This window comes from Protomyctophum parallelum (genome assembly GCF_964188405.1).
Source record: "Protomyctophum parallelum genome assembly, chromosome: 2".
Taxonomy (NCBI): Eukaryota; Metazoa; Chordata; class Actinopteri; order Myctophiformes; family Myctophidae; genus Protomyctophum; species Protomyctophum parallelum.
Genome location: NC_139699.1, coordinates 56,502,574 through 56,524,803, shown reverse-complemented (window position 1 = coordinate 56,524,803; position 22,230 = coordinate 56,502,574). Strand labels below are relative to the sequence as shown.

Below are 22,230 nucleotides of genomic sequence, written 5' to 3'. Positions count from 1 at the left end.
CCAGCGTAGGTGCCCGCCCTGGACCACTAGGCCGGCCGAGGCCACAAAGTAACTTTAAAAATAGTGCAATATTTGCCTGAGATGTAGAAGTGACGTAGACAAGTCAAAATGGGCATACTCAAGTAAAGTAAAAGTAGCTCAAAAAGTGTAGTCAAGTACTTGTACTTGAGTAAATGTACTTCCCAGCGACTGTAAACACGCAGGTGACATTCACACCTGCACCAGACGACGCCGTCAAAACATGGCTTTGTTTGTGATGGCGGACACACAATGACACTGACACGGACTCAGACACATACAGTTAACTGCAGTATGAAAGCAGTAGGACTTCACTCGAGTGGAAATCCTTTGGGCTTTGATTCTGGGCGTGTGTGATTTATGGAGAGCACCGGAGAAAAAACAAGCCACAGCCTGGGCCATAAACAAAGCCCAAGATTTTGGATTTTCTTTCTGTTGTTGTTTTTTTACGCGAGGATGACTTGATTGCGGTCGGAAGCGGCGTGGCCTCAGATAGCCTCAGGGTTGAGCCGTGTGGCCCAAGGCCAGATAAAGTGCGTCTCTGGACTGACGACAGAGGCCGCAGGGAGGGGTCAGGGAGGGGTCCCCAAATCAACCATCCGTGGCTGGCTACGTGTAGTGGTGGATGAAGCACTCTGATTTTACTTAACCCATTTTGATCAGATTCTAAAAAATGTCTTCTACATCCTGACAATTTTCTTAAAAAGCTATGTTTCTATTGTCAGTCGTTCTTCGATTTTTCAAAATGGTTTAAGCAAAGTAGCAATACCATTAAAGAAAATCACACCAATGTGAAGTAAGCGGTGGCTTTGGAGTCAAGCACCGTTGTTGACTTAACAGAATGTCTGACCTCTGGGTGTAATCCGTACTCAGACATACAGTACATACACAGCCGTACTCACTACTCAGACATATGGACATGCATATGGACACACATAGAGGTGCATATATGTAGGAGACCGTGTGCCACCGCTCAAAAACACTCTTGTTGGAAGTAAAAGGCCTGTATTCAACAGCTGCCATGTTAAGCGGCCATACCGGTGGTGCTGCATGCATTTTCAGAACATGTTTATTTTAATAATAATAATAATAATAATAATAATAATAATAATAATAATAATAAAGAAATAAAGAAATAAAGAAATAAAGAAATAAAGAAATAAAGAAATAAAGAAATAAAGACATAAAGACATAAAGACATAAAGAAATAAAGAAATAAAGAAATAAAAAATATTATTAATGTTATCGTGTCTCCGTCTCTGTCCAAAACGGTTACTTTTCAGGATTTAGTGCTGTGTTTCAACTTCAGTTTGTGGATCTGCTGCTTACTTTTGAGACTTTTTTGTGACGCTGTATAAAATGGTATGATCAAGTAGTAGGGTGTTAATTTCCGGGGAAAAACCCCCAAAAGTTAGAATATGGATATAAGAGGTTTTTGACAGACAGCAAGATATTTATCAATGAATACAATCTTAGCGTTTTGCCCCTTGATGACGGCCCACTTGCCATAATATCCTGACGAACCCCCCACTGGGCCCCAGGCCACGGGTTGGTAAACAACACTGCTCTCCAACAAACATGTACGTGCCATAAAGTATTTCTCACGTTTCCGCCGGCATCCAGGCTGTGCTCAAGTTGAAACAGGAGTGTGAACATTAACCCTGGTTATATTTTAGCAAGGACACGGCAAGCCAGTCAACATTCCCCGTCCCGCACAGAGGAGGGAGGGAGGGAGGGAGGGCGAGCTCAGGCCTGCCCCGTTAAAAAAAAAGGGAATGTCACCATTCATTCACCAAGTTGAAAACACTTCCTGTCAGGAAGGGAGCACTTCCTTAATCCTGGAGCAACCCCTCGCTTCCTTATGTTCCACCAAACAACAGCAAGGCTGCTGCCTGCTTTCTCTAGTACTGTACCTAAGTACAACACAGATCTACTTTGACTTTTACTTGGCCATTTCCATTTATTTTATACTTCTACTCCACTACAACACAGAGGCAAATATTGTACTTTTACTCCACTATTATTATTTGACAGATTCAGTTACTAGTTACTTATTTTATACTCATGCTATTCGAAAATAGCTCAAGAAACCGCCTGACCGGCCCAGGCCGTAGCGTAACGGTCTGGGCACCGGACTGGTGATCCAGTCCGCGGGTTCGACTCCCGGACCCGACACGGCCTTTACCGCATGTCATCCCCCCATCTCTCTCCCGTTTCCTGTCAGCCTACTTTCTATCCCTTAAAAAAAAAAAAAATCAATAAAGGCGTAAGCCGCAAAAAAATATCTTAAAAAAAAAAAAAAAAGAAACCGCCTGACCGATCGACTTTAAACTTTAAAGGACCGAAGGAGTGATGTGCCGAAGTGGGTATAGTCGGTCGAATCAGCATATCTATATCTCCAAATTAAAACATATATTGATGAATCCGCCAAATCCCAATGTACCCCGATGTCAACAACATGACATATTAGTACCGATATCATAGGCTAGTCTGGACTCCAGATTTTATTTGGCCATGTCTCACACTGTTCTCAATCCATATTATGGGCACAGACAGACAAACACGACTCTGACAACACATACAACGGGTCGGGCATGCATTCTCGATTTTCATCGTTCTCTGACTTGCATCATTCCCAACTCCCAAGTAGGCCTATCACAATTATTACATAATTAAATTGTCTAATCGCAATTATTTGAGATGATCAAATCATTTTGCATAATTGTCATAATTATGTATGTCTGTTTAAAAAACAACGTAGTGGAAATAGCAGATCTACAAGCTCACAATGCATTGAGATGCGTTGTGAGCTTGTAGATCGGCTATTTCCACGATGTATTTTAGTATCATAACCTATATTTCAACTCGGAGTACAGTTGAGGGGCAGACCCTCATGTTCAATGTAGCCGAGATACAGAACACAAAATCAACAGGGATATGAGTTATTATTAGTTAGTCATTTCTTATAAATGGTTTTAAGGTCATATCTGCATCTGAGTAACTCCAAGGCTAAAAGGTCAAACAGAAAAGTAATTTCTATTAATTTCATAGTGACACTAGTCACATAAAATGTCATAATGGAACCAATCGAATAACCAATAAACAGTAGCGTGTAGAACTCAACCAATAAAAGTGTTTAAGGGCCGCGAAACCTCGTTCAAATAGAGATCCTGCAAGCAAATATAGGAGGGGTGGATGACGTCACTGCACGGCGCGTTGTCGCTCGCGGTCAGAACAGTCTCATCTCATTGAAAGACATGTATTCTAATGAGATTGCATCATTCGCTCGCTCGCATCGCTGGCAGTGTAGATGAGGCATTAGGCCCGTGCCCAACTGTCAACGGTCTCACCACTGCTGCCCTCAGAAGGCATCATCAACCAATGGAATGTACAGTGTGTATATATATATATATATAAACGGGTAAATGAGTTGTAAGAATGCTGAAATAAGAAGTATTGTGATTCCCGGTGGACACAGATAACGACAGGGCAGCTCTACAAGCAAGCAGTACAACAGCCTACTATAATTACACTGTAATCCACCAACTCCTGCAGTGGAAACACAGTCAACCCCATGCAAAGACATTATTTCTGTATGACAGACATAAATACAGACACACAGACACAGACACACACACACACACACACACACACACACACACACACACACACACACAAGGGAAAGTGGAGCCGTCATCTCAAAAACAAATATAGGCCTAAAAGAAACGCAAAAGCACATACCAGTACCAGTACGGGTAAGGCAGACTGTTGAGCCTGATTTAGACGTGCTGTGAGCTTATAGTTCACAGCCAGGGAGGGAGCAACACCGACATGCAATCGCGTATAAATGAACCACTCATACCCTTGGTACGTAATTGACCGGAGTCCCTCAGGGCGCTATGCTTGGTCGGCTGCATTTTTCCCTCTTAACACACAAAGACTCTTATCTGAAAATAGCCGGCCTACAACAAGCTCACGTGTTGCACTGACTGAGCCTCCTTTTGATTGAAGTACTGTAGTTCGTCCATTTCTCACGAATGTTCCCCTTATTATTAAATGCCTGGAACAGGGGATGCTCGGGTTCAAGCTGGTTACACATTACTGCTGGCAGAAAGCAAGCTTTGTGTAAAAATACCAAATCTGCCTCTCGCAGATTCTTCCCCATTTGTGCCTCAGATGGCATACAAACCTCAGGGCTCAATTTGTTTCCTTTTAATCAGTGTGTGTGTGTGTGTGTGTGTGTGTGTGTGTGTGTGTGTGTGTGTGTGTGTGTGTGTGTGTGTGTGTGTGTGTGTGTGTGTGTGTGTGTGTGTGTGTGTGTGTGTGTGTGTGTGAGTGAGTCGATCTTTGCCTTTGCCCCCACCAGTGCTGCCTGGCTGGTCGTCGAACCAGCCCAGCATAACAACACTGTCATTAAACAAAACAGTGCCATGTGTCTATGGCTCCCCGACGACCCAGGCTCTCTAAAACACTAACACACACGGCTAATTGTGACCCGGTGGAAATATGTGACCATGCAGCGTTCCAGGGACACACAGGGGATAAAGAGGAACCGTTGCTCAAACGTCTGGTCCAGGGGGACCATTTACACTCAGAGTTATAGACCTTACGGTCCAAATGGTCCCCGGACCCCGACATTGGGAACCAGCTGCAGAGACGAGAAAGGCTCAGATAGACCAGGAAGAGAATAAAAAAATAAAAAAGAAACTAACGATAATGGCCAAACGCCCATATTTTCCAAGAATTATAACTTTCGTTGGGGAAAATGAGCAGCGGTTACGTTATAAAACCTGACCATGAAAACCAACCCGACAACTGCTATCTAGTGATTATTCCCAACGATGCAGAATTACTGCAGCTGTGATGGAAACCTAATTGGATCAGCGGGGCCGTCGACATGACATCTGTGATGAGGAGGCTGAACCATCTGAGAGCTAAATTGAATAATGATTTGCTTATGTTTTCTTTTTTTAAACAGGGTGACATCATTCCGTCAACCATGTGAGCCGCTTGGGTTGGCACACGACCAGCGAAACTGCAGCCAGGCATTCAGTGCTTCCCTCCTTCCTTCAAAAGTGCCCTTCTGTGACTCCTCGCTTCCTTCCTTCCTTCCTTCCAGTGTTGATTTTGTCGACTAAAACTATGACGAAAAATGTTCGTCGACTGGCCATTTTCACTGACGAAAACTAAATGGAAACTAAATGAAAACCAAGCTATGATGACTAAAACTAAATATGTTGACAATTCCGTCAACAAAAATAAACTAGACTAAAATGTTAGGAAGGGACTAGTGGATACGAGATCCAGTATAAGTAAAAGACATGTCATTTTACACTTGGTTGCATGCCGAAAATAGCAGATCTACAATTTCAATGCGTCGCGCTGCAAAGCAAATCTAAACTTGCTGTCAAAAGCAACACTGCTTCCTTCAAAGTGCCCTTCTATGACTCTCTTGCGTGGGCCACGGAGCGAATCCAACAATGGCCTCTCTGACACTGGCAGTGCCGGAGTGTTGTGCTGTGTGCTGTTCAAAGAGAAAATATCTCCCAAAACGCCAGAACATAAAATCACTTGGACAAAGTCAGTGGTTGGGAGGATTCTCGGAATAGTTCCGGAAACGTGTGGCATTCTTGGAAGGCTCTGTGAACAATGGGGTTTGACTGTGATGTGTGAATGTGAGTGTTTGACGTTTGATGCCAGACTAGACTTTGAGACAAATTATCACAACAATGGAAATAACTCTTCCCGCACTTGAATCCGTGAGTCACATCTGGTATACACAGCTCTCCGTAGCATGGCAACACATTCAAGCTCTCTTTCTCAACCGCACCAGCCTCTTGAGGATCCCTAGCCGTATGTAGTGGCGTAAGAAGTACGCAGAAGTTTTACTCGAGTAAAAGTAGCAATAGTACGACAATATTAAAATACGTTGTTACAAAAAAAAGCCCTGTATTCAAGGTTTTACTTGATGTGTGTTGTTATTACTGCCACCTGTTGGACTCAAGAGCCAACGCTAGACTGCCGACCCGGAACGACTTCGTTTTAGAGTGTTGCACGCTGGATACACGTCCGGCTTGGGCGGCCATCTTAGATGCTAAATAATTAGCGTCAATGCTAGTGAGCTAAAATGAAGCCATCCTAGGCTGCTCTAGAAAGCGCCAATGTTCCAATCGGGATCACTGGATAATCAGCAAAGACCTCCGAACATTGCGCGTTTTATCAAAACCATGGAGAGCTCCGTAGATTTAGAGTTATTCAGCTTTTTAGTCTGGCTGTATACAAGAAGTGAACGGCACTGTGGATGTGCAAAACCGGCTTAGGATCGCTGAAGAAGGAAAGGCCAAGCAAAATAAAATAAAATAAATCAGCGATCCGGTTTGATATCAATAATAAAGCTTATCTGACGTAACATTCCGCCAATAGCGGTTGCCAGTTGGATTCTAATTGGCGGAACGTTCCGTCACAAGCAGTTAATTTGTTAACATGTTCACTTTAAGAGTTTTTGAAAATAGATGTACAAGGTCCCATTGCAATATGTTGTGAGCTTCTAGATCGACTTTTTTCAAATAGCTGATGTAAAGGCCCCCTGGAACCCCTTCATGGAATCCTGGGAGTCCCCAGACCCCACTAAGGTGTACTTCCGTAAAGTGTTTACAGCCTTGCATAAGTCATGACTGGGTGTCTTCTACTGTCAGTCCTTGTAGAACGATGGCACATAGTACTTGGAAGTGGAAAAACGTATTTTCAGTCCAGTAATTCACTTGGTAAACAATCTAGGGGGAATGTGGTTGTGAGTTTCAACAGAGAAAACAATGTTGCAATTGCTTTGATTTCCCAGGGAGCCGATATATACACAGCCTCACACGGCTTCTCATTTTTGTCTTTTCTCAATCTGTTCTGATGTTTTATGCTTCTGATTGAATCTGATCCCCTCATTTGCGGGGCATGCGAAATAACTGAATTATTGCGCCTTTTTTTTCCTTTTCGAGACAGCAATCTAATGCGGTGAAATCGGGACTCCTTCCTCGCCTCGCCTGCCAGTGTGAGATTGGAACGTTGCGCCGCGTGGCTGGACTTTTCCCTCATGCCAGCCATCACCCTGACATTCCAGTCCGAGGGTGAACAGTGTTTGTGCATCCTCCATTTCCTATCTCTACCTGTTTGTGCTGTGCGTGTCCTCTGCCAGCGCTAGGAAAAGGAATGTCAAGCGCGCACGTAAATATCAACTGGGTCTCTGAACGGGGGATCTTCTGCTGAAGAATGGATGGAATGGAACACATCGGAAGCCATCCTTTTCTGTTATACAGAAACTATTTTAAGTGCCTCTCAGAATCGGCAGAGCTGAATTTCAAGAGCAACTGAGGTCTACTCTCTACGCAAACACAAATCTGTTTAGGGTTTACTTATCGTCACTGTTTCAACTTTTTAGTTTTGTACGTAAATTAATTTCCTATATATACTTCGTCACACTACACTGTAGAAATCTGTAGAAATCCAATCTACAAACGATGTGATGCTCGTGAGCTTGTATACCGGTATATGCTGTTTTTGAATATATTTATGAAAACATTTTAAGTGAAATGAAAGAATTAACAAGGGCTTGTGACAAAATAACAACTACGTTGGGTCCATTGGACGTTTGTAACACAGGTTAATGTTTTCCAAGGTCTGTGCCCGACAGCGACATTATGGCCCATGTGTTGTGCACTGCAGCACATAAACTCACATCATATATTGTTGTATTTGTTCCCTTCTTGTTGCCTGGTGGGGAGATTTATGTACTTGGGAGCATTGCATACACTGATGTCGAAACGGAAGACACTTCCCACTTGCATTAATTTTAAACCGCTGTGGTCAGTGTGTCATACTAGTGTAGGCTTCACGGCTGAGACAGTGGCGGAAAGTAACTAAGTACTGTACTTAAAGTAAAAATGGTTGTACTTTCTTGTACTTTTTAATCTTTTGAGGTGCTTCTACTTGAGTATTGCCTTTTTGTCACTACTGTATACTGCTTTTATACTGCTCATACTGCCTTGACTTAAAAATGAACCACTGCCTTACTGACATACTGTACATTATATCATCCGGTTTAGAGTTGCAATTCAGTTCAGGGACATCTGCACATGTGTTCACTTTATTGTTCAGTAGATTTAATAGGCTACATTTGAGTCAAGGACCTTGACTTCAGTTTCACGTCTTATACCTCATGAAAGGTTGGCTCGACTGCCATTGAGCAAGTGATGACAGTGTCCCTGATTCCTCAAAGTCTGAATGTCTACTCTCCACCAACACACCTGTCACAAAGATTTCACTGAGGTGTGCAAGAGACTTTCGGTGAGCAGTAGCAATGGGTTAACCACTTTCAACTTGGCCTCCCTGTTTTTGGCATCCCCACTCCAAAAAAAAAAGAAAATCTACAGAAATAGCAAAAATAGCCATTCTGCAAGCTCACAACGAGGCGCATCGTCATGCGTTAAGAGCTTATAGATCAGCTAGTTCATGTGCTTAGCAAATAATGTGTTATCAACCAATAATACAAAGTCTTCTTTCTTTTGGCTTTTTCTGCCTTTATTTATAGATTGATAGTAGACTGACAGGAAATGGGCAGAGAGATGGGTGGGGAAGACACGCGGCCAGAGTTGGGGTCTGTTACTCATAAAAGTAATACACTACATATTACATATTACTTTTGAAAAAGTAATGCCTTACATTACTTTATTACTCCCTGGAGAAAGTAACTAGTTACACTACTTGTTACATTACTTTTGCGTTACTCCATAACATGGCCTGTCACATTGTCACATAATTTACCACTTAACAAATCTTTATAATCCTAATAAGGAGGACATACACAAGATCTTTCTTTATGCTCTATACCAGGTTGTGGAGGAATAAAACAAAATAGGCCTTTCCAAAATGGTCTAGTGCAGTGGTTCTCTTGACCTTGTAAAACTTTTTCTATGCAAACTTTTAATCAATTCTTCAATTAATCAAACCACCTGGGGGGATCATGTACATGTTATGTAACAGTGGATTTTAACCAGTGGTCCGTGGACCACCACTGAGCCTTGAGGGTGTTCCAGGTGGTCCCCAGCTAAATGATGGAGAGTTGGTAAACCAAATGGGGTACACAACACTTATTAGATATTTAACCCTTATATCTTTAACTTATTTTGCCTGTTGTCTCTCCTAATGATAATGGTACCATAATCAATACAGAAGGGAATTGTGGACAAAATCTTATCCTACGACAACAACATAATATTTAGTTTGGGGTCTGTGAGGCCAAATCTCATCAAATGGTGGTCCATGGCTAAAATGCAGAATACATACTGGACCTTGATATGAAAATGGTTGAAAACCACTGGACCACGTGGTTCTAGGCAAATATTAACTTTCACAATATATATTCAAATAAAATAATGAGACTGAGATAAATCAGTAGCCTATAATTATGTTCACAGTGCTTTAGGATCCCTTTCTTTATGATGTTGAGTCCCCTGCTCCATTGCTCATTAAATGTAGTTTTTCATTTCGGCATATTTGGTTTATTTATCTCTGCATTAACTAACTGTTGATTTGACCCTCCAATCCCACCCACCCAGACAGACAGACAGACAGACAGACAGACAGACAGACAGACAGACAGACAGACAGACAGACAGACAGACAGACGTCATCCACACTTGCAGCTCAGATATAAGCTAATTACCCACAACTGTCCCTTGAAGGTCTCTGCTGCTAGACAGCATGCAATTGGCTCCCAAAGGATGCTCCCTTTCTGATTCCATTATCAGAAATGTGATCTGGGCCACAGAGGCTAGGGAGGGCAGCTGATGTCCATTTGCAGCATCCATCTTCCACAGACACAATGCAACCAACCAATGTCACTTTGATGATGTAAAATCTTCACGCCCCATGAAAAATCTTATTGTCATAGTGTCACACATCACACTCAGTGATCAGCCAATCAAATCATCTAAAATTGTGGTACACAAAGCTGGGATAGGCTATTCCATGCTCAGACAATCAGATCATCTCAAATGTGGTACACAAAACACACCAAGCTGGGCATAGGAGGGGATAGCGCCACTCAAAAATAGAAAAACATAAAGGCCACCGAAACTAATTAAACTGACTTGCAGAAGGACTGGACAAAAGAGAACAAAATAAGAACAAGAGGTCTGACCCAACTATCTACTCTGTATTAGAGTTCTGTACCACTACCATATAAAAACATTAAAAACTCACCGCAACTGCAACAAAGGCTTTATAATAAATTAGCATTTTCAGTGACTGCCAGCAGATTGTGTAGGTCCCATCCAAACAGTTTTCGCATCGTAAAATGGATAGCTTGGCAAAAAGCTCTCTTTTAAAGTTTTAATCTCTTCTGTTTTCATCCTACCAGCGTCAACACAGTTTAAATGGAACACTTAAACATCCATCTGAGCGGTAACTCAGGATTTCAAAATGAGACCCACATTGGGTTTGAAGCTTCATTAGCACAACACAGGTGCTATTGTTTTGAAATTCACCTAGCCACTTCTGTCTAGAAAATAGAATTTGGGAATCAAATCACTTGAGAGGCTTGAGAGCATGGTCACTTGGAAGTGCAGAGCCATCGCTGGTACACACTACACAGCAGTGTACTCAACGCAGGGCTATAAAAAGGTTATGCAGAAGAAGTAAAAGAAACAAGCAGTGTAAGGGAAATCTGTCGTTCCAGAATCCAGATGCCTACCGTTGGCTGCACAACAGCTGTCTGCACTTACAGACCCAACTGCATGCTTCTATAGATAGATTAACGCTGCCTGGTTTATAGGCAGACTGCGTGAAGGCACCCGGAGGCCCAGGAGGATACCAAAAGCCAGTGCTTGTGTACAGTGTTTCCCCCCCCAGGGAACTAACCAGGCCTATAGCTGATGACAAGCAGCATTTCAGACTGACCAGGGCTCAGTCTGTGGCATTCCAGTTTTGCCCCTACTGTTTTTGTTGGTAACAAGAAGACTCACCCCGGTGCGTGCCCGTTTTTCCTCCCGGAATTTTCCCCAGTGAGGGGGATAACTTTGTAATATGCTATTGGCTGTTTTTATTCTTTTTGGAAAAATATAAAAAGATACTCCTGTGGAAAGGCTATATTATATTACTTATATTGACCCTATAAACAATTTAGTATTATTTAGTATATGTAAGGTTTTGCCCACTCAAATGGTACCTCGTCAGATAATCCCCACATATCCCACAACAACTTCTGTGAACAGACTTCAATGTAGTAGCTTTTCATAAATTATATTTGTACTTAGGCATGTCTGCTGTCATGAAAGTTTATAGTTAGAAAAAATTCAAAATCCAGCCGTCTGCTGTCCAGCCTCTCCCACCCCTCACTGGGGAAAATTCTGGGAGGAAAACAGAAACGGGGTGAGTCTTCTTGTATTCTTTTTGTTTACACCTGGGGGTCTTCAACAGGGGTAAAGGACCCCTAGGGGGTCCTCAGAGTTACTACAGGGGAAAGTGAAGACCCCTGGTTTTCAACTGAAGTGTCTTTGAGAAGTTGGGTTGGTGCTGCTGAGTGAAGCAATAATGTGGGAGATGAGGCCTTTAATTAGCTCAAAGCCATGATGATAATTGATCATCTCCTCCTCGGGCTCGCTCTACCATGAAGGTCCCGGCATTGTTATAAACAAACGTGCACAATGAACACAATGAACCTAGAAAGGAAACAACCCACAGCGCCGCCGCGTCTTGTGCAGCTGTTGTGTACAGTACATACATACTGCGATCGGTATGGAAATAAGGCCTTTCTCATCCGTTCAGGGGAAATAATAGCAATTCAACATGAGATATCCACCGTCCATCTGAATAAATTGACACATTCAAAATGAATGCGGTTGAAGTGGAAGTCAAGCCCAAGACATTTGAATGACAAAATGACTCTAATGTTTAGAACTGGAACGTACACATCGCAAATGTATCAACTCGACTAGTAGCATAGTGTTTTCTTCAGTGAGTGTGTGAATGGAAGTGAAGTGCTTTGGAAAGCTGAGATTAAAACGAACAAAAACAGTTGGTCACTATTGGCATTTCAGGCATTAGCTAAAGCGTTATATAATTAGCATCCATGAGTCAAGTAATTAAATCATCAATGTAGCTGAGCCGTGCTTGTAAGGCACTGCTTTTTAAGGCATCCCCCCCCCCCCCACACACACACACACACACTCAGTCAGCACTTAACCAGCACAGTTGCGCCGATGCAGACTATTATATACACAGTTGTGGATAGATTTGGGCTTCAGAGAGATACTGAAGCATCTGTTAAACAATTGTATTGTATTAATGCCATTGACAATGAAAGGACAATTGTAAAATGTAGACGAGCAAATCGGCTAACCAAACACATAAATTCAGTTGTCATCTTACATGATCATGGTGAAAAGATGATTAAAAAAAACCACAACATTGTATCATTAAAAGATAATAACATAAGTTGACAAAGAAGTTGACAAATGAATTAAAAAAGTATATTAATTTTGTATTGGATGACGTACGACGACAAGAGCGCGCCTCACTTCACACAGGTATGGTTTTTGAGGGGCGCCAGCCCCTCCTATCCACATGTTTAATGCTTGTCTTTAGTTCAATGTTTGTTTTCTAAACGCCATTGACAATAAAGGGAGAATCTACATCATAATGTGCCTCATTATTCCATATCGACTCTTTATTGTTAATGGCGTTTAATGTTTGTGTTGGCACCGTTTGTTTCACATCACTATTACATCACCTAATCAACATGTAGTAGACTTTTATATATTAGCGCCCCTCACTTCACACGGGTGTGATTTTTGACTAATGCTCCCCAAGAGTATGGATGTTGGGGTTTGAGTGCGAGTGTTTCAGCAAGGCTGTGGCAGGGGGTAGGGTTATGTGTGGACACTACTAAACCAGCACAGCCTAATGCCTAATTAGATACTGAGGCAGTTGTGTGACAAAACCTAGATTGGGCTTCGGAGAGAAAATTAAGCATCTGTTATAACTCTATTGTCTCTCTATTCTGTTTCACAGGGCTTGTGGTGTGTGTGCGCGCCACATGAAGTCAAGAGACTCACATGGAAGTGTGTGTGTGTGCGTGCGTGCCGCGCCTACCAGCTTATGTTTATATGTGTCCATAGGAATACAGAATTTTGTTCTGGAGGACATGCTTGTTCACAAATCGACAACCGGAGAAGCCCATAAACAAGGATTTGCAAAACAATTACAAGGTCTGTCACTCTGTCTACCTCTGTAAGCCACAGTAAGAGGGACAATGCTTGGCTTCCAGACAAACGGTAATCCTCAAGTAACGTTGTACCGTCCTAAATCATGCTCTGAATGTGTGAAATAACAGGTGTCTCCTGAGTACCATGAAGTGCTCCTTGCAAATACAGAGACAATCAGCAACTATAAAAGGACACACCATTCATACAAATCGATTAAAATGTTCAAAACGTCACACCCGTGTGAAGTGAGGGGCGCTCTTATCATCGTACATCATCATGAATCATCTCATACTGGCCAATCAGAATGCCTGCAGCAGCATGTGATTGGTTCGCTGATTTGCTCGTTTACTGACGTACATTTTCCCTTCAATGTCAATGGCGTTTAATGTTTTGATGTTCAATTTACGTCATAAAAATACACACACACACACACACACACACACACACACACACACACACACACACACACACACACACACACACGCGCATCATAGAAAATATGGCAAGTGTTACCAAATATTTTTATATTTTTGAAAATCTTCTGAAATAATAATCTCAGTAAACAGCTTTAGCTTCCCATCCTATCAAGGATCAATTCAAGTAGATTTCCCACAGCCACACACGAATGTGCTGTCTGTTAAAATATGCACACAGAGTGTGGGGAGAGGCAGAGGTAACTACATTTCTCTGCTTGGGGCCTAACATGCCTAATTAACTTGGGAAGACCCAAATAAACATCAATTCATGGGAGACAGCTATAATCCTACAATCAATGCATGAAATCTCCGCGTATTGTGCATGTGTATCTGTCTTTGACGTATATCTCGAGAACTGTCCAAACGATGGACTACTACTTCTAGAACGGTAATGTAATTGGAGTGCTATAGGACTCTCCAAAATCGGGATCCATCGCCCAAACCCTGGCATCGGTCACGCTAAAAAAAACAGCAGCTAAAACTGGGTGAGGAATACTCGATACTAACTCCCTCACCGACTGCAAAGCCAAGTGACTGCCTACCCAGCTGTTTGTTACCTCATTCTAAAGGGCTGTGGGAGTGTAAAGGTGCTCGTTTCAGAACTCACAGAGTGCAAAACTCTCCCCCTGTCCTTGTGTCATAGATTCCCATGACACAGCAGGCAAATGTAGCTGAAAATTAAAGAAAATAATAATTTGTCTCGACTTGCGATATCCAAGTACAGCACAAAATGTTTTCTTCGTTTGCATAATAGTGCTTCGGTGACAGGTCAGTGAGTGAGCAAGTGAGTGAACACACAACACAACGCTGGCAGACTTTACGACCGACAGAGGAAACAAATCCCTCTTGTGCAATACAGCCACAGACGGTAGACCACACCTCACAATACAGGTGGGAAGGTAAACACACGAGAGGAAGTAGTAAACGCTGCAAGTACAGTGCTTTAATATTGAGTAAATGCACTTAGTTACTTTCCAGTTCCCACCACTGGTTGTTCTTGATGTTAACAGAGCCCTCATCTTTGCACTTCACGCTTTCACCTCCTGTCCTGAGCTACACGCACTGGCACATTCCATTGTGATATCACACTCTTCCACGTCCTTAACCCCATTGACATTGAAAAGTCTCAAGTTTCTGCAAATGAACCAACACTACTCGGGGAGTGCATGAATTCCTGACAAGCCCGACATGGCAGCGTGCTCCGGGGCACTTGTCGAGCGCTGCAGTTCCTACAAGCATTCTGCCCCGTCTGTCTGCACATTCTCTTTCTGGTGATGAGTGTGCAATAAGCCCCCTGGGAGGCAAAGTACGGAAGGGAAAAGAAGAGGGTAAGAAGGTGAACTGGAAGGGAACACTGCGTAGGGAACTGTCAAGTCAGAGCGCCTATATACCATGCTCTCAGACCAACCGAAGGCAAAGAGGCCAGGCCATCATTAGTGAAGTGGTTCTCAAACATGTTTTGGCTCGTGTCACCCCGGTAAATAACGTTTTCATCCATGGCACGCCTGAATTACCCCTTACTTTATAGCCCCTTTTGTATGCAAACATGTAAAGGAAAACTGGAGAGAATTATTCGTTTCCATTAGGACGGACTGAAAATAACTTTTGTACATGGTGTTTAACCATGCATTCCTATTCTGGGGGGAACATTCACAAAAAACAGCCAATCTACAAGTTTGTCAAGAGTGTACTATTGACTGAAAAATAACTTACCAAGTACAGTTTAGCTCTGGTCCGCTTTACTAAGTCTAAACTTAGTAAAGTGATTAAGCTCAAGTGACATTGATAAATTCCAAATATTATTATCAAAGTATTCTGAGGCACCCCTGGACTTGCGTCATGGAACACCCACTTTGAGACGCCCTGCATTAGTGTACAACTTGGCCTGTCTAACAACATTTAAGTAAGTAAAATTATAGTTTAGGCAATTGTGATTTAACCCTGTTCCATATAATTCTATTGGCATTGCAATGCCAAAATAGCCTCAAAACACTTGTGGAAGCCAAACTGACCCTTGCATGGTCCTGACAGGAAACGTGCTACTGTATTATTATGCCTGCATGTGTTTAGAACACACACAAAAAGAGAGCAATGTTCAAGTCCTTTTTTTCAACATCAAACAGAATACAGTTGGAATATAAATCCTTCCTTCAAGCAGATTACCAAGTAAACCAGTAGTAAAATGATTGTATTTGAAATGTGGTTAATGTCGCAATACAGTGGCCAGCTATTGTACAGATTGAAAACAAGTTTGGCCGGTTGTAACGACTGTAACGAGTCATTGCTTATCTAAAAATGAATACAGGTAGGCTAGGTAGGTGATTCATAAACTCACGTTTATGACAGTATGCACTCCTTGACTTTATATAGGCCAATTGCATTAGGTCAATCACGTCAAAATATGAGACAAGTAAGTAGGCTACTACTTGTCAAGTAGTAACAGTTGAATAGCCTATGAGTCAGTGGTTTTCAACCAGTGGTCCGGGGACCACTAGTGGTCCTTTGGGGGGTTCCAGGTGGTCCCCAGCTAAATGATGGAAAGTTTGTAACCAAATGGAGCCTTCTAGATCTTTAACTCTTGAGAGTATAAAATAAGGGTCCATTTGGTTTCATTTTACGTTACGCTCTCAAGAGTTAAATTATTGTTAAACATTTAACATTACTTAATATTTACAAGAAGTCTACACCATTAGAGAATGTAAAATAATTGTTATCTCTCCTAATGGTAACAACATCAACACAGCATGGAATTTGGGTCCCCAATTTGGGGACAAAATCTTATTATCCAACGATAACTAAATATTCTTTAGTTCGAGTCTAAATTTCATCAAATGGTGGTCCGTGGCTCAAAAGCTGAATAAATAATGGACCTTGATATGAAAAGGGTTGAAAACCACTGGCCTATGAGACATGAAAAGTTGCGTTCCCTAATTAAAACCAACTTTAACAGACTTTACCTTCTCCTTATTGTCTTGCTCCGTGGGGGGTGAAGCGGGGGACTTGACGCTCCCCACGGCCACCACGGCCTGCTGGGTCACCGTGACGGTGCCGCCGGGGCTCGGGCTGCTCTTCTCCACGGTCTCCACCTTGATGAGCCGGTGCTTCGGCGACACATACTTTATGTCCGGCGACGACCCCACCAGCGTGCCCATGCCCAGGCTGCATGAGCCGAACGAGATATTTCCACCCGGCGTGTACGGGTCTTCGAAGTCCAGCTCTTTTTGTAGTTTGTAAGCAGCGAGGATGTCCGGCTGCGCGGGGCTCGGGTAGGTGGTGGTGGTCGCCCCGGGGCACGGACACGGTACTTGGTAGCAGCTGCCAGGCGCACCGATACCGATAGTAGGCACACCGGTGTGACAGTGTCTGTAGTCCGGCTTCGGAGGCGCCGGAGGTGGTGCTTTGGTAGTTTTGAATCCCAGGTGCTCCTTGAACCACTTGGCCATGCTGCCAGTGCATCGCTCACAACTCGATTTAAATGTTAGTTACACTTCCACCTTTCCCCCTGTGTGAAGTCCCCGTGCGTTCTTTCTTTGCCGTGAAACGTGGGGGTCCTTCCTTTGGCTCCACCACCACTCCACTCAGTCCACTGGGTCCCGGGCTCGACTTCGGAGCGTCTCCTCCAGTCCTGGAGCTCCTGTGGCAGAGAACAGTGCGCTTCTTCCCCGGCGAGCACAGCGCAGCCACCACGGCACTTTGTGACTGTCTGTCTCTCTCTGTCTGCCGCAACTCTCTCTGTCACACTGTTGTTCTCCCTGCTGACTGTATCTCTCTCCACGTCAGGTTTGTAATGTCTGCGCTGCTCTCTCCACCCCCAGCCAGCCAGCTCAACCCTCCCCTTACCTGAGAACATTCACTGCCATCTACCGGACTTGCGATAATAACAACAGGAGTCACTCACGCGACGCTACACACTCACAAGTCTCACATGCGAATCTCCCAGCTGATAAATCTCATTATCATAATCAGTGCCTTTGAATTAATTTATAGCAAAATACAACTAGTATCCTTTTGTGTTTTGTTAAAATATAACGTAGGCTATTTTGTAGGGTAAAGCTTTTTTTGATTGATTGATTAAAATATGTATTAACACAGTTTGCAGAATTACAGTACATTTCAAGCACAAACTCAATACAAAGACTGTTAACTGTGAGTGGACGACGCAATTACTTGTTTACAAGAGGGTCCACCTTGTTCAATTCATCAAAACATTTAGAGACGTACAAATTGACACTTCTAGAACAGAACAGGAATTCATCATAAAGGAGGTAAAAAGGGAAAAGAAACATACAGTGAGGGGGAAAAGGGGTGGGCGGTGGCCGGGGATTCCAGTTTCGAATTGCAGCCGTCCGTATAGGTGCCCTTTGAGAGCGGTTTTGAAGGTATCTTGGTGGGTGGTGTATCGAATCTTGTGGACCAGACCCATTGCAAGATGCTGTACTCTGTCGTCGACCCTAAGAAATTCCAGCCTGTCGAAGTGGGCAGGGGTGAGGTGGGTTCGGGAGTGAGGCCAAGTAGTCCAGGCAAAGTAGCATTTCCAGACAGACTAATTAAAATAGAATTTTTTTCACCATAGATCATCTCTATGAGGTGTCTAGAACAACATACTAAAAGTCCTAAGAAATCCTAGATGCGGAAATATGTTTAATTCTCATCAATTCAAGATGTGTGCTAATACCTCGAGAAAACTAAACACCCTAATGGGCTTTTTTTTTCTTTTGTCCTATCACAATGAAACTTTCCTTCCTACTTTTTTGTATTACAAGTTTCTCTGAAACTTAATTTGAATATGCAAATTAGCTTAATATATATTGAATATGCCCACATTTGCATATCACGGAAATTACTTTTCCCCAAAATGTATAATATTTACATTGTTGTTTGTTAATGATATCAAACACACTGATCAGACTTTCATGAACCATTTCATCAAAATATTGTGACTTCATAGAATAACATCAAAAACACCATTCATATGTATGACAAATGTATAAATCCGTCAAATCTTCCTCCAACCATCCTACTGCTAATGGTTGATGGCAATGCTGCTTTTGGACTGGCCTCTAACCTGAAACCTGCCGGGCTTGGTTGTACCTACTGGGGGCATAACCCCCACCGGTATAGTCCTCAGGGTCACAGAGGCCAGGTGACCTACCTCTGGGAGGACATCCCCTGGCTGCAGCAGTGTCTCAGTCCATCCCAGTCTTTTTGTTCCTGTACTCTGCAGACGCACCTGAAGCTGTTGCAGGCCATCTCCCACCTCCAGGTAGACTCCATCACACATCTCCCACCTCCAGGTAGACTCCATCACACATCTCCCACCTCCAGGTAGACTCCATCACACAGCTCTGTCACCTCCAGGTAGACTCCATTACACAGCTCTGTCACCTCCAGGTAGACTCCATCACACAGCTCTCCCACCTCCAGGTAGACTCCATCACACAGCTCTGTCACCTCCAGGTAGACTCCATCACACAGCTCTCCCACCTCCAGGTAGACTCCATCACACAGCTCTGTCACCTCCAGGTAGACTCGATCACACAGCTCTCCCACCTCCAGGTAGACTCCATCACACAGCTCTGTCACCTCCAGGTAGACTCGATCACACAGCTCTCCCACCTCCAGGTAGACTCCATCACACAGCTCTCCCACCTCCAGGTAGACTCCATCACACAGCTCTGTCACCTCCAGGTAGACTCCATCACACAGCTCTCCCACCTCCAGGTAGACTCCATCACACAGCTCTGTCACCTCCAGGTAGACTCCATCACACAGCTCTCCCACCTCCAGGTAGACTCCATCACACATCTCTGTCACCTCCAGGTAGACTCCATCACACATCTCTGTCACCTCCAGGTAGACTCCATCACACAGCTCTCCCACCTCCAGGTAGACTCCATCACACAGCTCTGTCACCTCCAGGTAGACTCCATCACACAGCTCTGTCACCTCCAGGTAGACTCCATCACACAGCTCTGTCTCCTCCAGGTAGACTCCATTACACAGCTCTGTCTCCTCCAGGTAGACTTCATCACACAGCTCTGTCTCCTCCAGGTAGACTCCATCACACAGCTCTGTCTCCTCCAGGTAGACTCCATCACACAGCTCTCCCACCTCCAGGTAGACTCCATCACACAGCTCTGTCACCTCCAGGTAGACTCCATCACACAGCTCTGTCTCCTCCAGGTAGACTCCATCACACAGCTCTGTCTCCTCCAGGTAGACTCCATCACACAGCTCTGTCTCCTCCAGGTAGACTCCATCACACAGCTCTGTCTCCTCCAGGTAGACTCCATCACACAGCTCTGTCACCTCCAGGTAGACTCCATCACACAGCTCTGTCTCCTCCAGGTAGACTCCATCACACAGCTCTGTCTCCTCCAGGTAGACTCCATCACACAGCTGTCGCTACAATTATGTTGTGTCTTTCCTACTCCTTAAAGGTTTCACATGTGACATTAATTCATATATTTTTAATGTCACAATGACACAATCCCTTTAATGTTTTGCAAATTCATCCATCTTCATCCGATCATCCGAAGTCGGGTTGCATAGAGTTCCAGACTTCTCTTTCCTGGGCCACGTTAGCAGGGGAACCTCCCCTGTTGTTGCTACCTTGTCGTGGTGGGGAGGCTTGTGTGCCTCTGTGACCCTGAGGACTATACCGGTGGGGGTTATGCCCCCGGTAGGTACAACCAAGCCCGGCAGGTTTCAGGTTAGAGGCCAGTCCAAAAGCAGCATTGCCATCAACCATTAGCAGTAGGATGGTTGGAGGAAGATTTGACGGATTTATGCATTTGTTATACATGTTTTTGATGTTATTATATGAAGTCACAATATTTTTATGAAATGGTTCATGAAAGTCTGATCAGTGTGTTTGATATCATTAACAAACAACAATGTAAATATTATACATTTTGGGGGAAAGTAATTTTCGTGATATGCAAATGTGGGCATATTCAATATATAGTAAGCTAATTTGCATATTCAAATTAAGTTTCAGAGAAACTTGTAATACAAAAAAGTTTAGTTTTCATGTTAAGATTCATTGTGGAAAGTTTCATTGTGATAGAACAAAAGAAAAAAAAAAGCCCATTAGGGTGTTTAGTTTTCTCGAGGTATTATCACACATCTTGAATTGATGAGAATTAAACATATTTCCGCATCTAGGATTTCTTAGGACTTTTAGTATGTTATTCTAGACACCTCATAGAAATGATATCTGTTGAAAAAAAAACTATTTTAATTAGTCTGTTTTTTGGGTCTAAAATGGGCTAGATTGCCTGGACTAAAGTAGGAGCCTGACCAGTTTGTTTTGGGAAGTCTGGAGCCTAGTTTTAAGGGCCTTTGAGGTGCTGTGGTACCAGGAAGTGCATGCAGTCAAATAAATCTTGCTCCTGTTAAGGTCTTCAAGGTGTTTTTATTGACCAGTGAGGAGATCCTGTAAAGGAATCTTGTTCTTTGGTTGACTTTTTTGATTACATTGGTGGCCATTTTATCACTGGAAAGATCTCTAGAGCTCTTCTCTATTCTGATAATAGGCTTAATAGCTAAATAGCCTAACCAAGTCCATAGTCTCTATAGGGCTAGGCCTATAGTGTGTTTGGTCTGTCACTGCCATGTCAGCTCTTTAATAAACAGAAAGCATTTCCAGGTGTTGACGATTTCATCTAATCAGGAGATAACCCATTTATAAGCTTCACTTATATCTCTCCTGAATGGATACAATTGGTGTCTCAAACTGAAAATACATTTCTCTGTTCATTAAAGAGATGGGGAGACCCCTGTTACGGAAAACTCTTTATAGTAGCAGATTACATTTAGAATATAAAATCAAATCAAAAATCAAATCAAGCTTTATTTATATAGCACTTTTAAAACAATCGAGATTGACACAATATTTGTGCTTTACACAATATTTAACACTTATTTGAAAAAATCATTGACTTTACTGTTACAGTTTTGAAAGCCATATTTCAGGCCTATATCTGTCGCTACACCCTATACATTTAAGCCTATATGTTTGAGTCTATACCGGTATATTGTTATTCTATTTTTTATCTCATGGAACCCCTAGATCTACTGTAAATGTGTCATTGGTAACACAAATGTATTAAATGTACTTAGTCTAACTATCAATCATTACCTGCCCCCTGAATCCCCCTCAACGACCCCTGCAGGGTCCCTGGACCCCATGTTGAGAAGCAGTGGACTATACAGTCTACAGATTTTATCTCCATCAATGTGGGCTTTAAGAAGGCAACACATATTGGCCTGTGTCAGGCTATACAGTACTTCAGAATTCAAGGGTGAAATGTCCTCTATTCAAACATACTAGTTCTTTGTCCAGATGGTCACATGCTGTCTGCTGGCTGATTTGATTGGAAATTGCATTGCAAATGACCACTGGAGAGTAGTATGCTTTTATAACCTCCCTCGATAGGCTACCACCATTCGATGATTGTTCTGCAAAAACAGAAGTATAG

The 22,230-nt window shown here is 43.0% G+C and overlaps 1 protein-coding gene across 10 annotated transcripts in view; it reads right to left on the bottom strand.

Moving 5' to 3' along the window:
- shf (Src homology 2 domain containing F) overlaps positions 1–17,493 on the bottom strand; it is a 169,030-nt gene extending 151,537 nt beyond the window's left edge. For all 10 annotated transcript variants that reach the window (XM_083760175.1, XM_083760182.1, XM_083760180.1 and 7 more), the window contains exon 1: positions 16,705–17,493. In XM_083760175.1, coding sequence (XP_083616301.1) covers positions 16,705–17,190 — 486 coding nt within the window. In that variant the 5' untranslated portion in view covers positions 17,191–17,493. The remainder of the gene's footprint in view (positions 1–16,704) is intronic.
- Between the last annotated feature and the right edge of the window lie 4,737 nt (positions 17,494–22,230).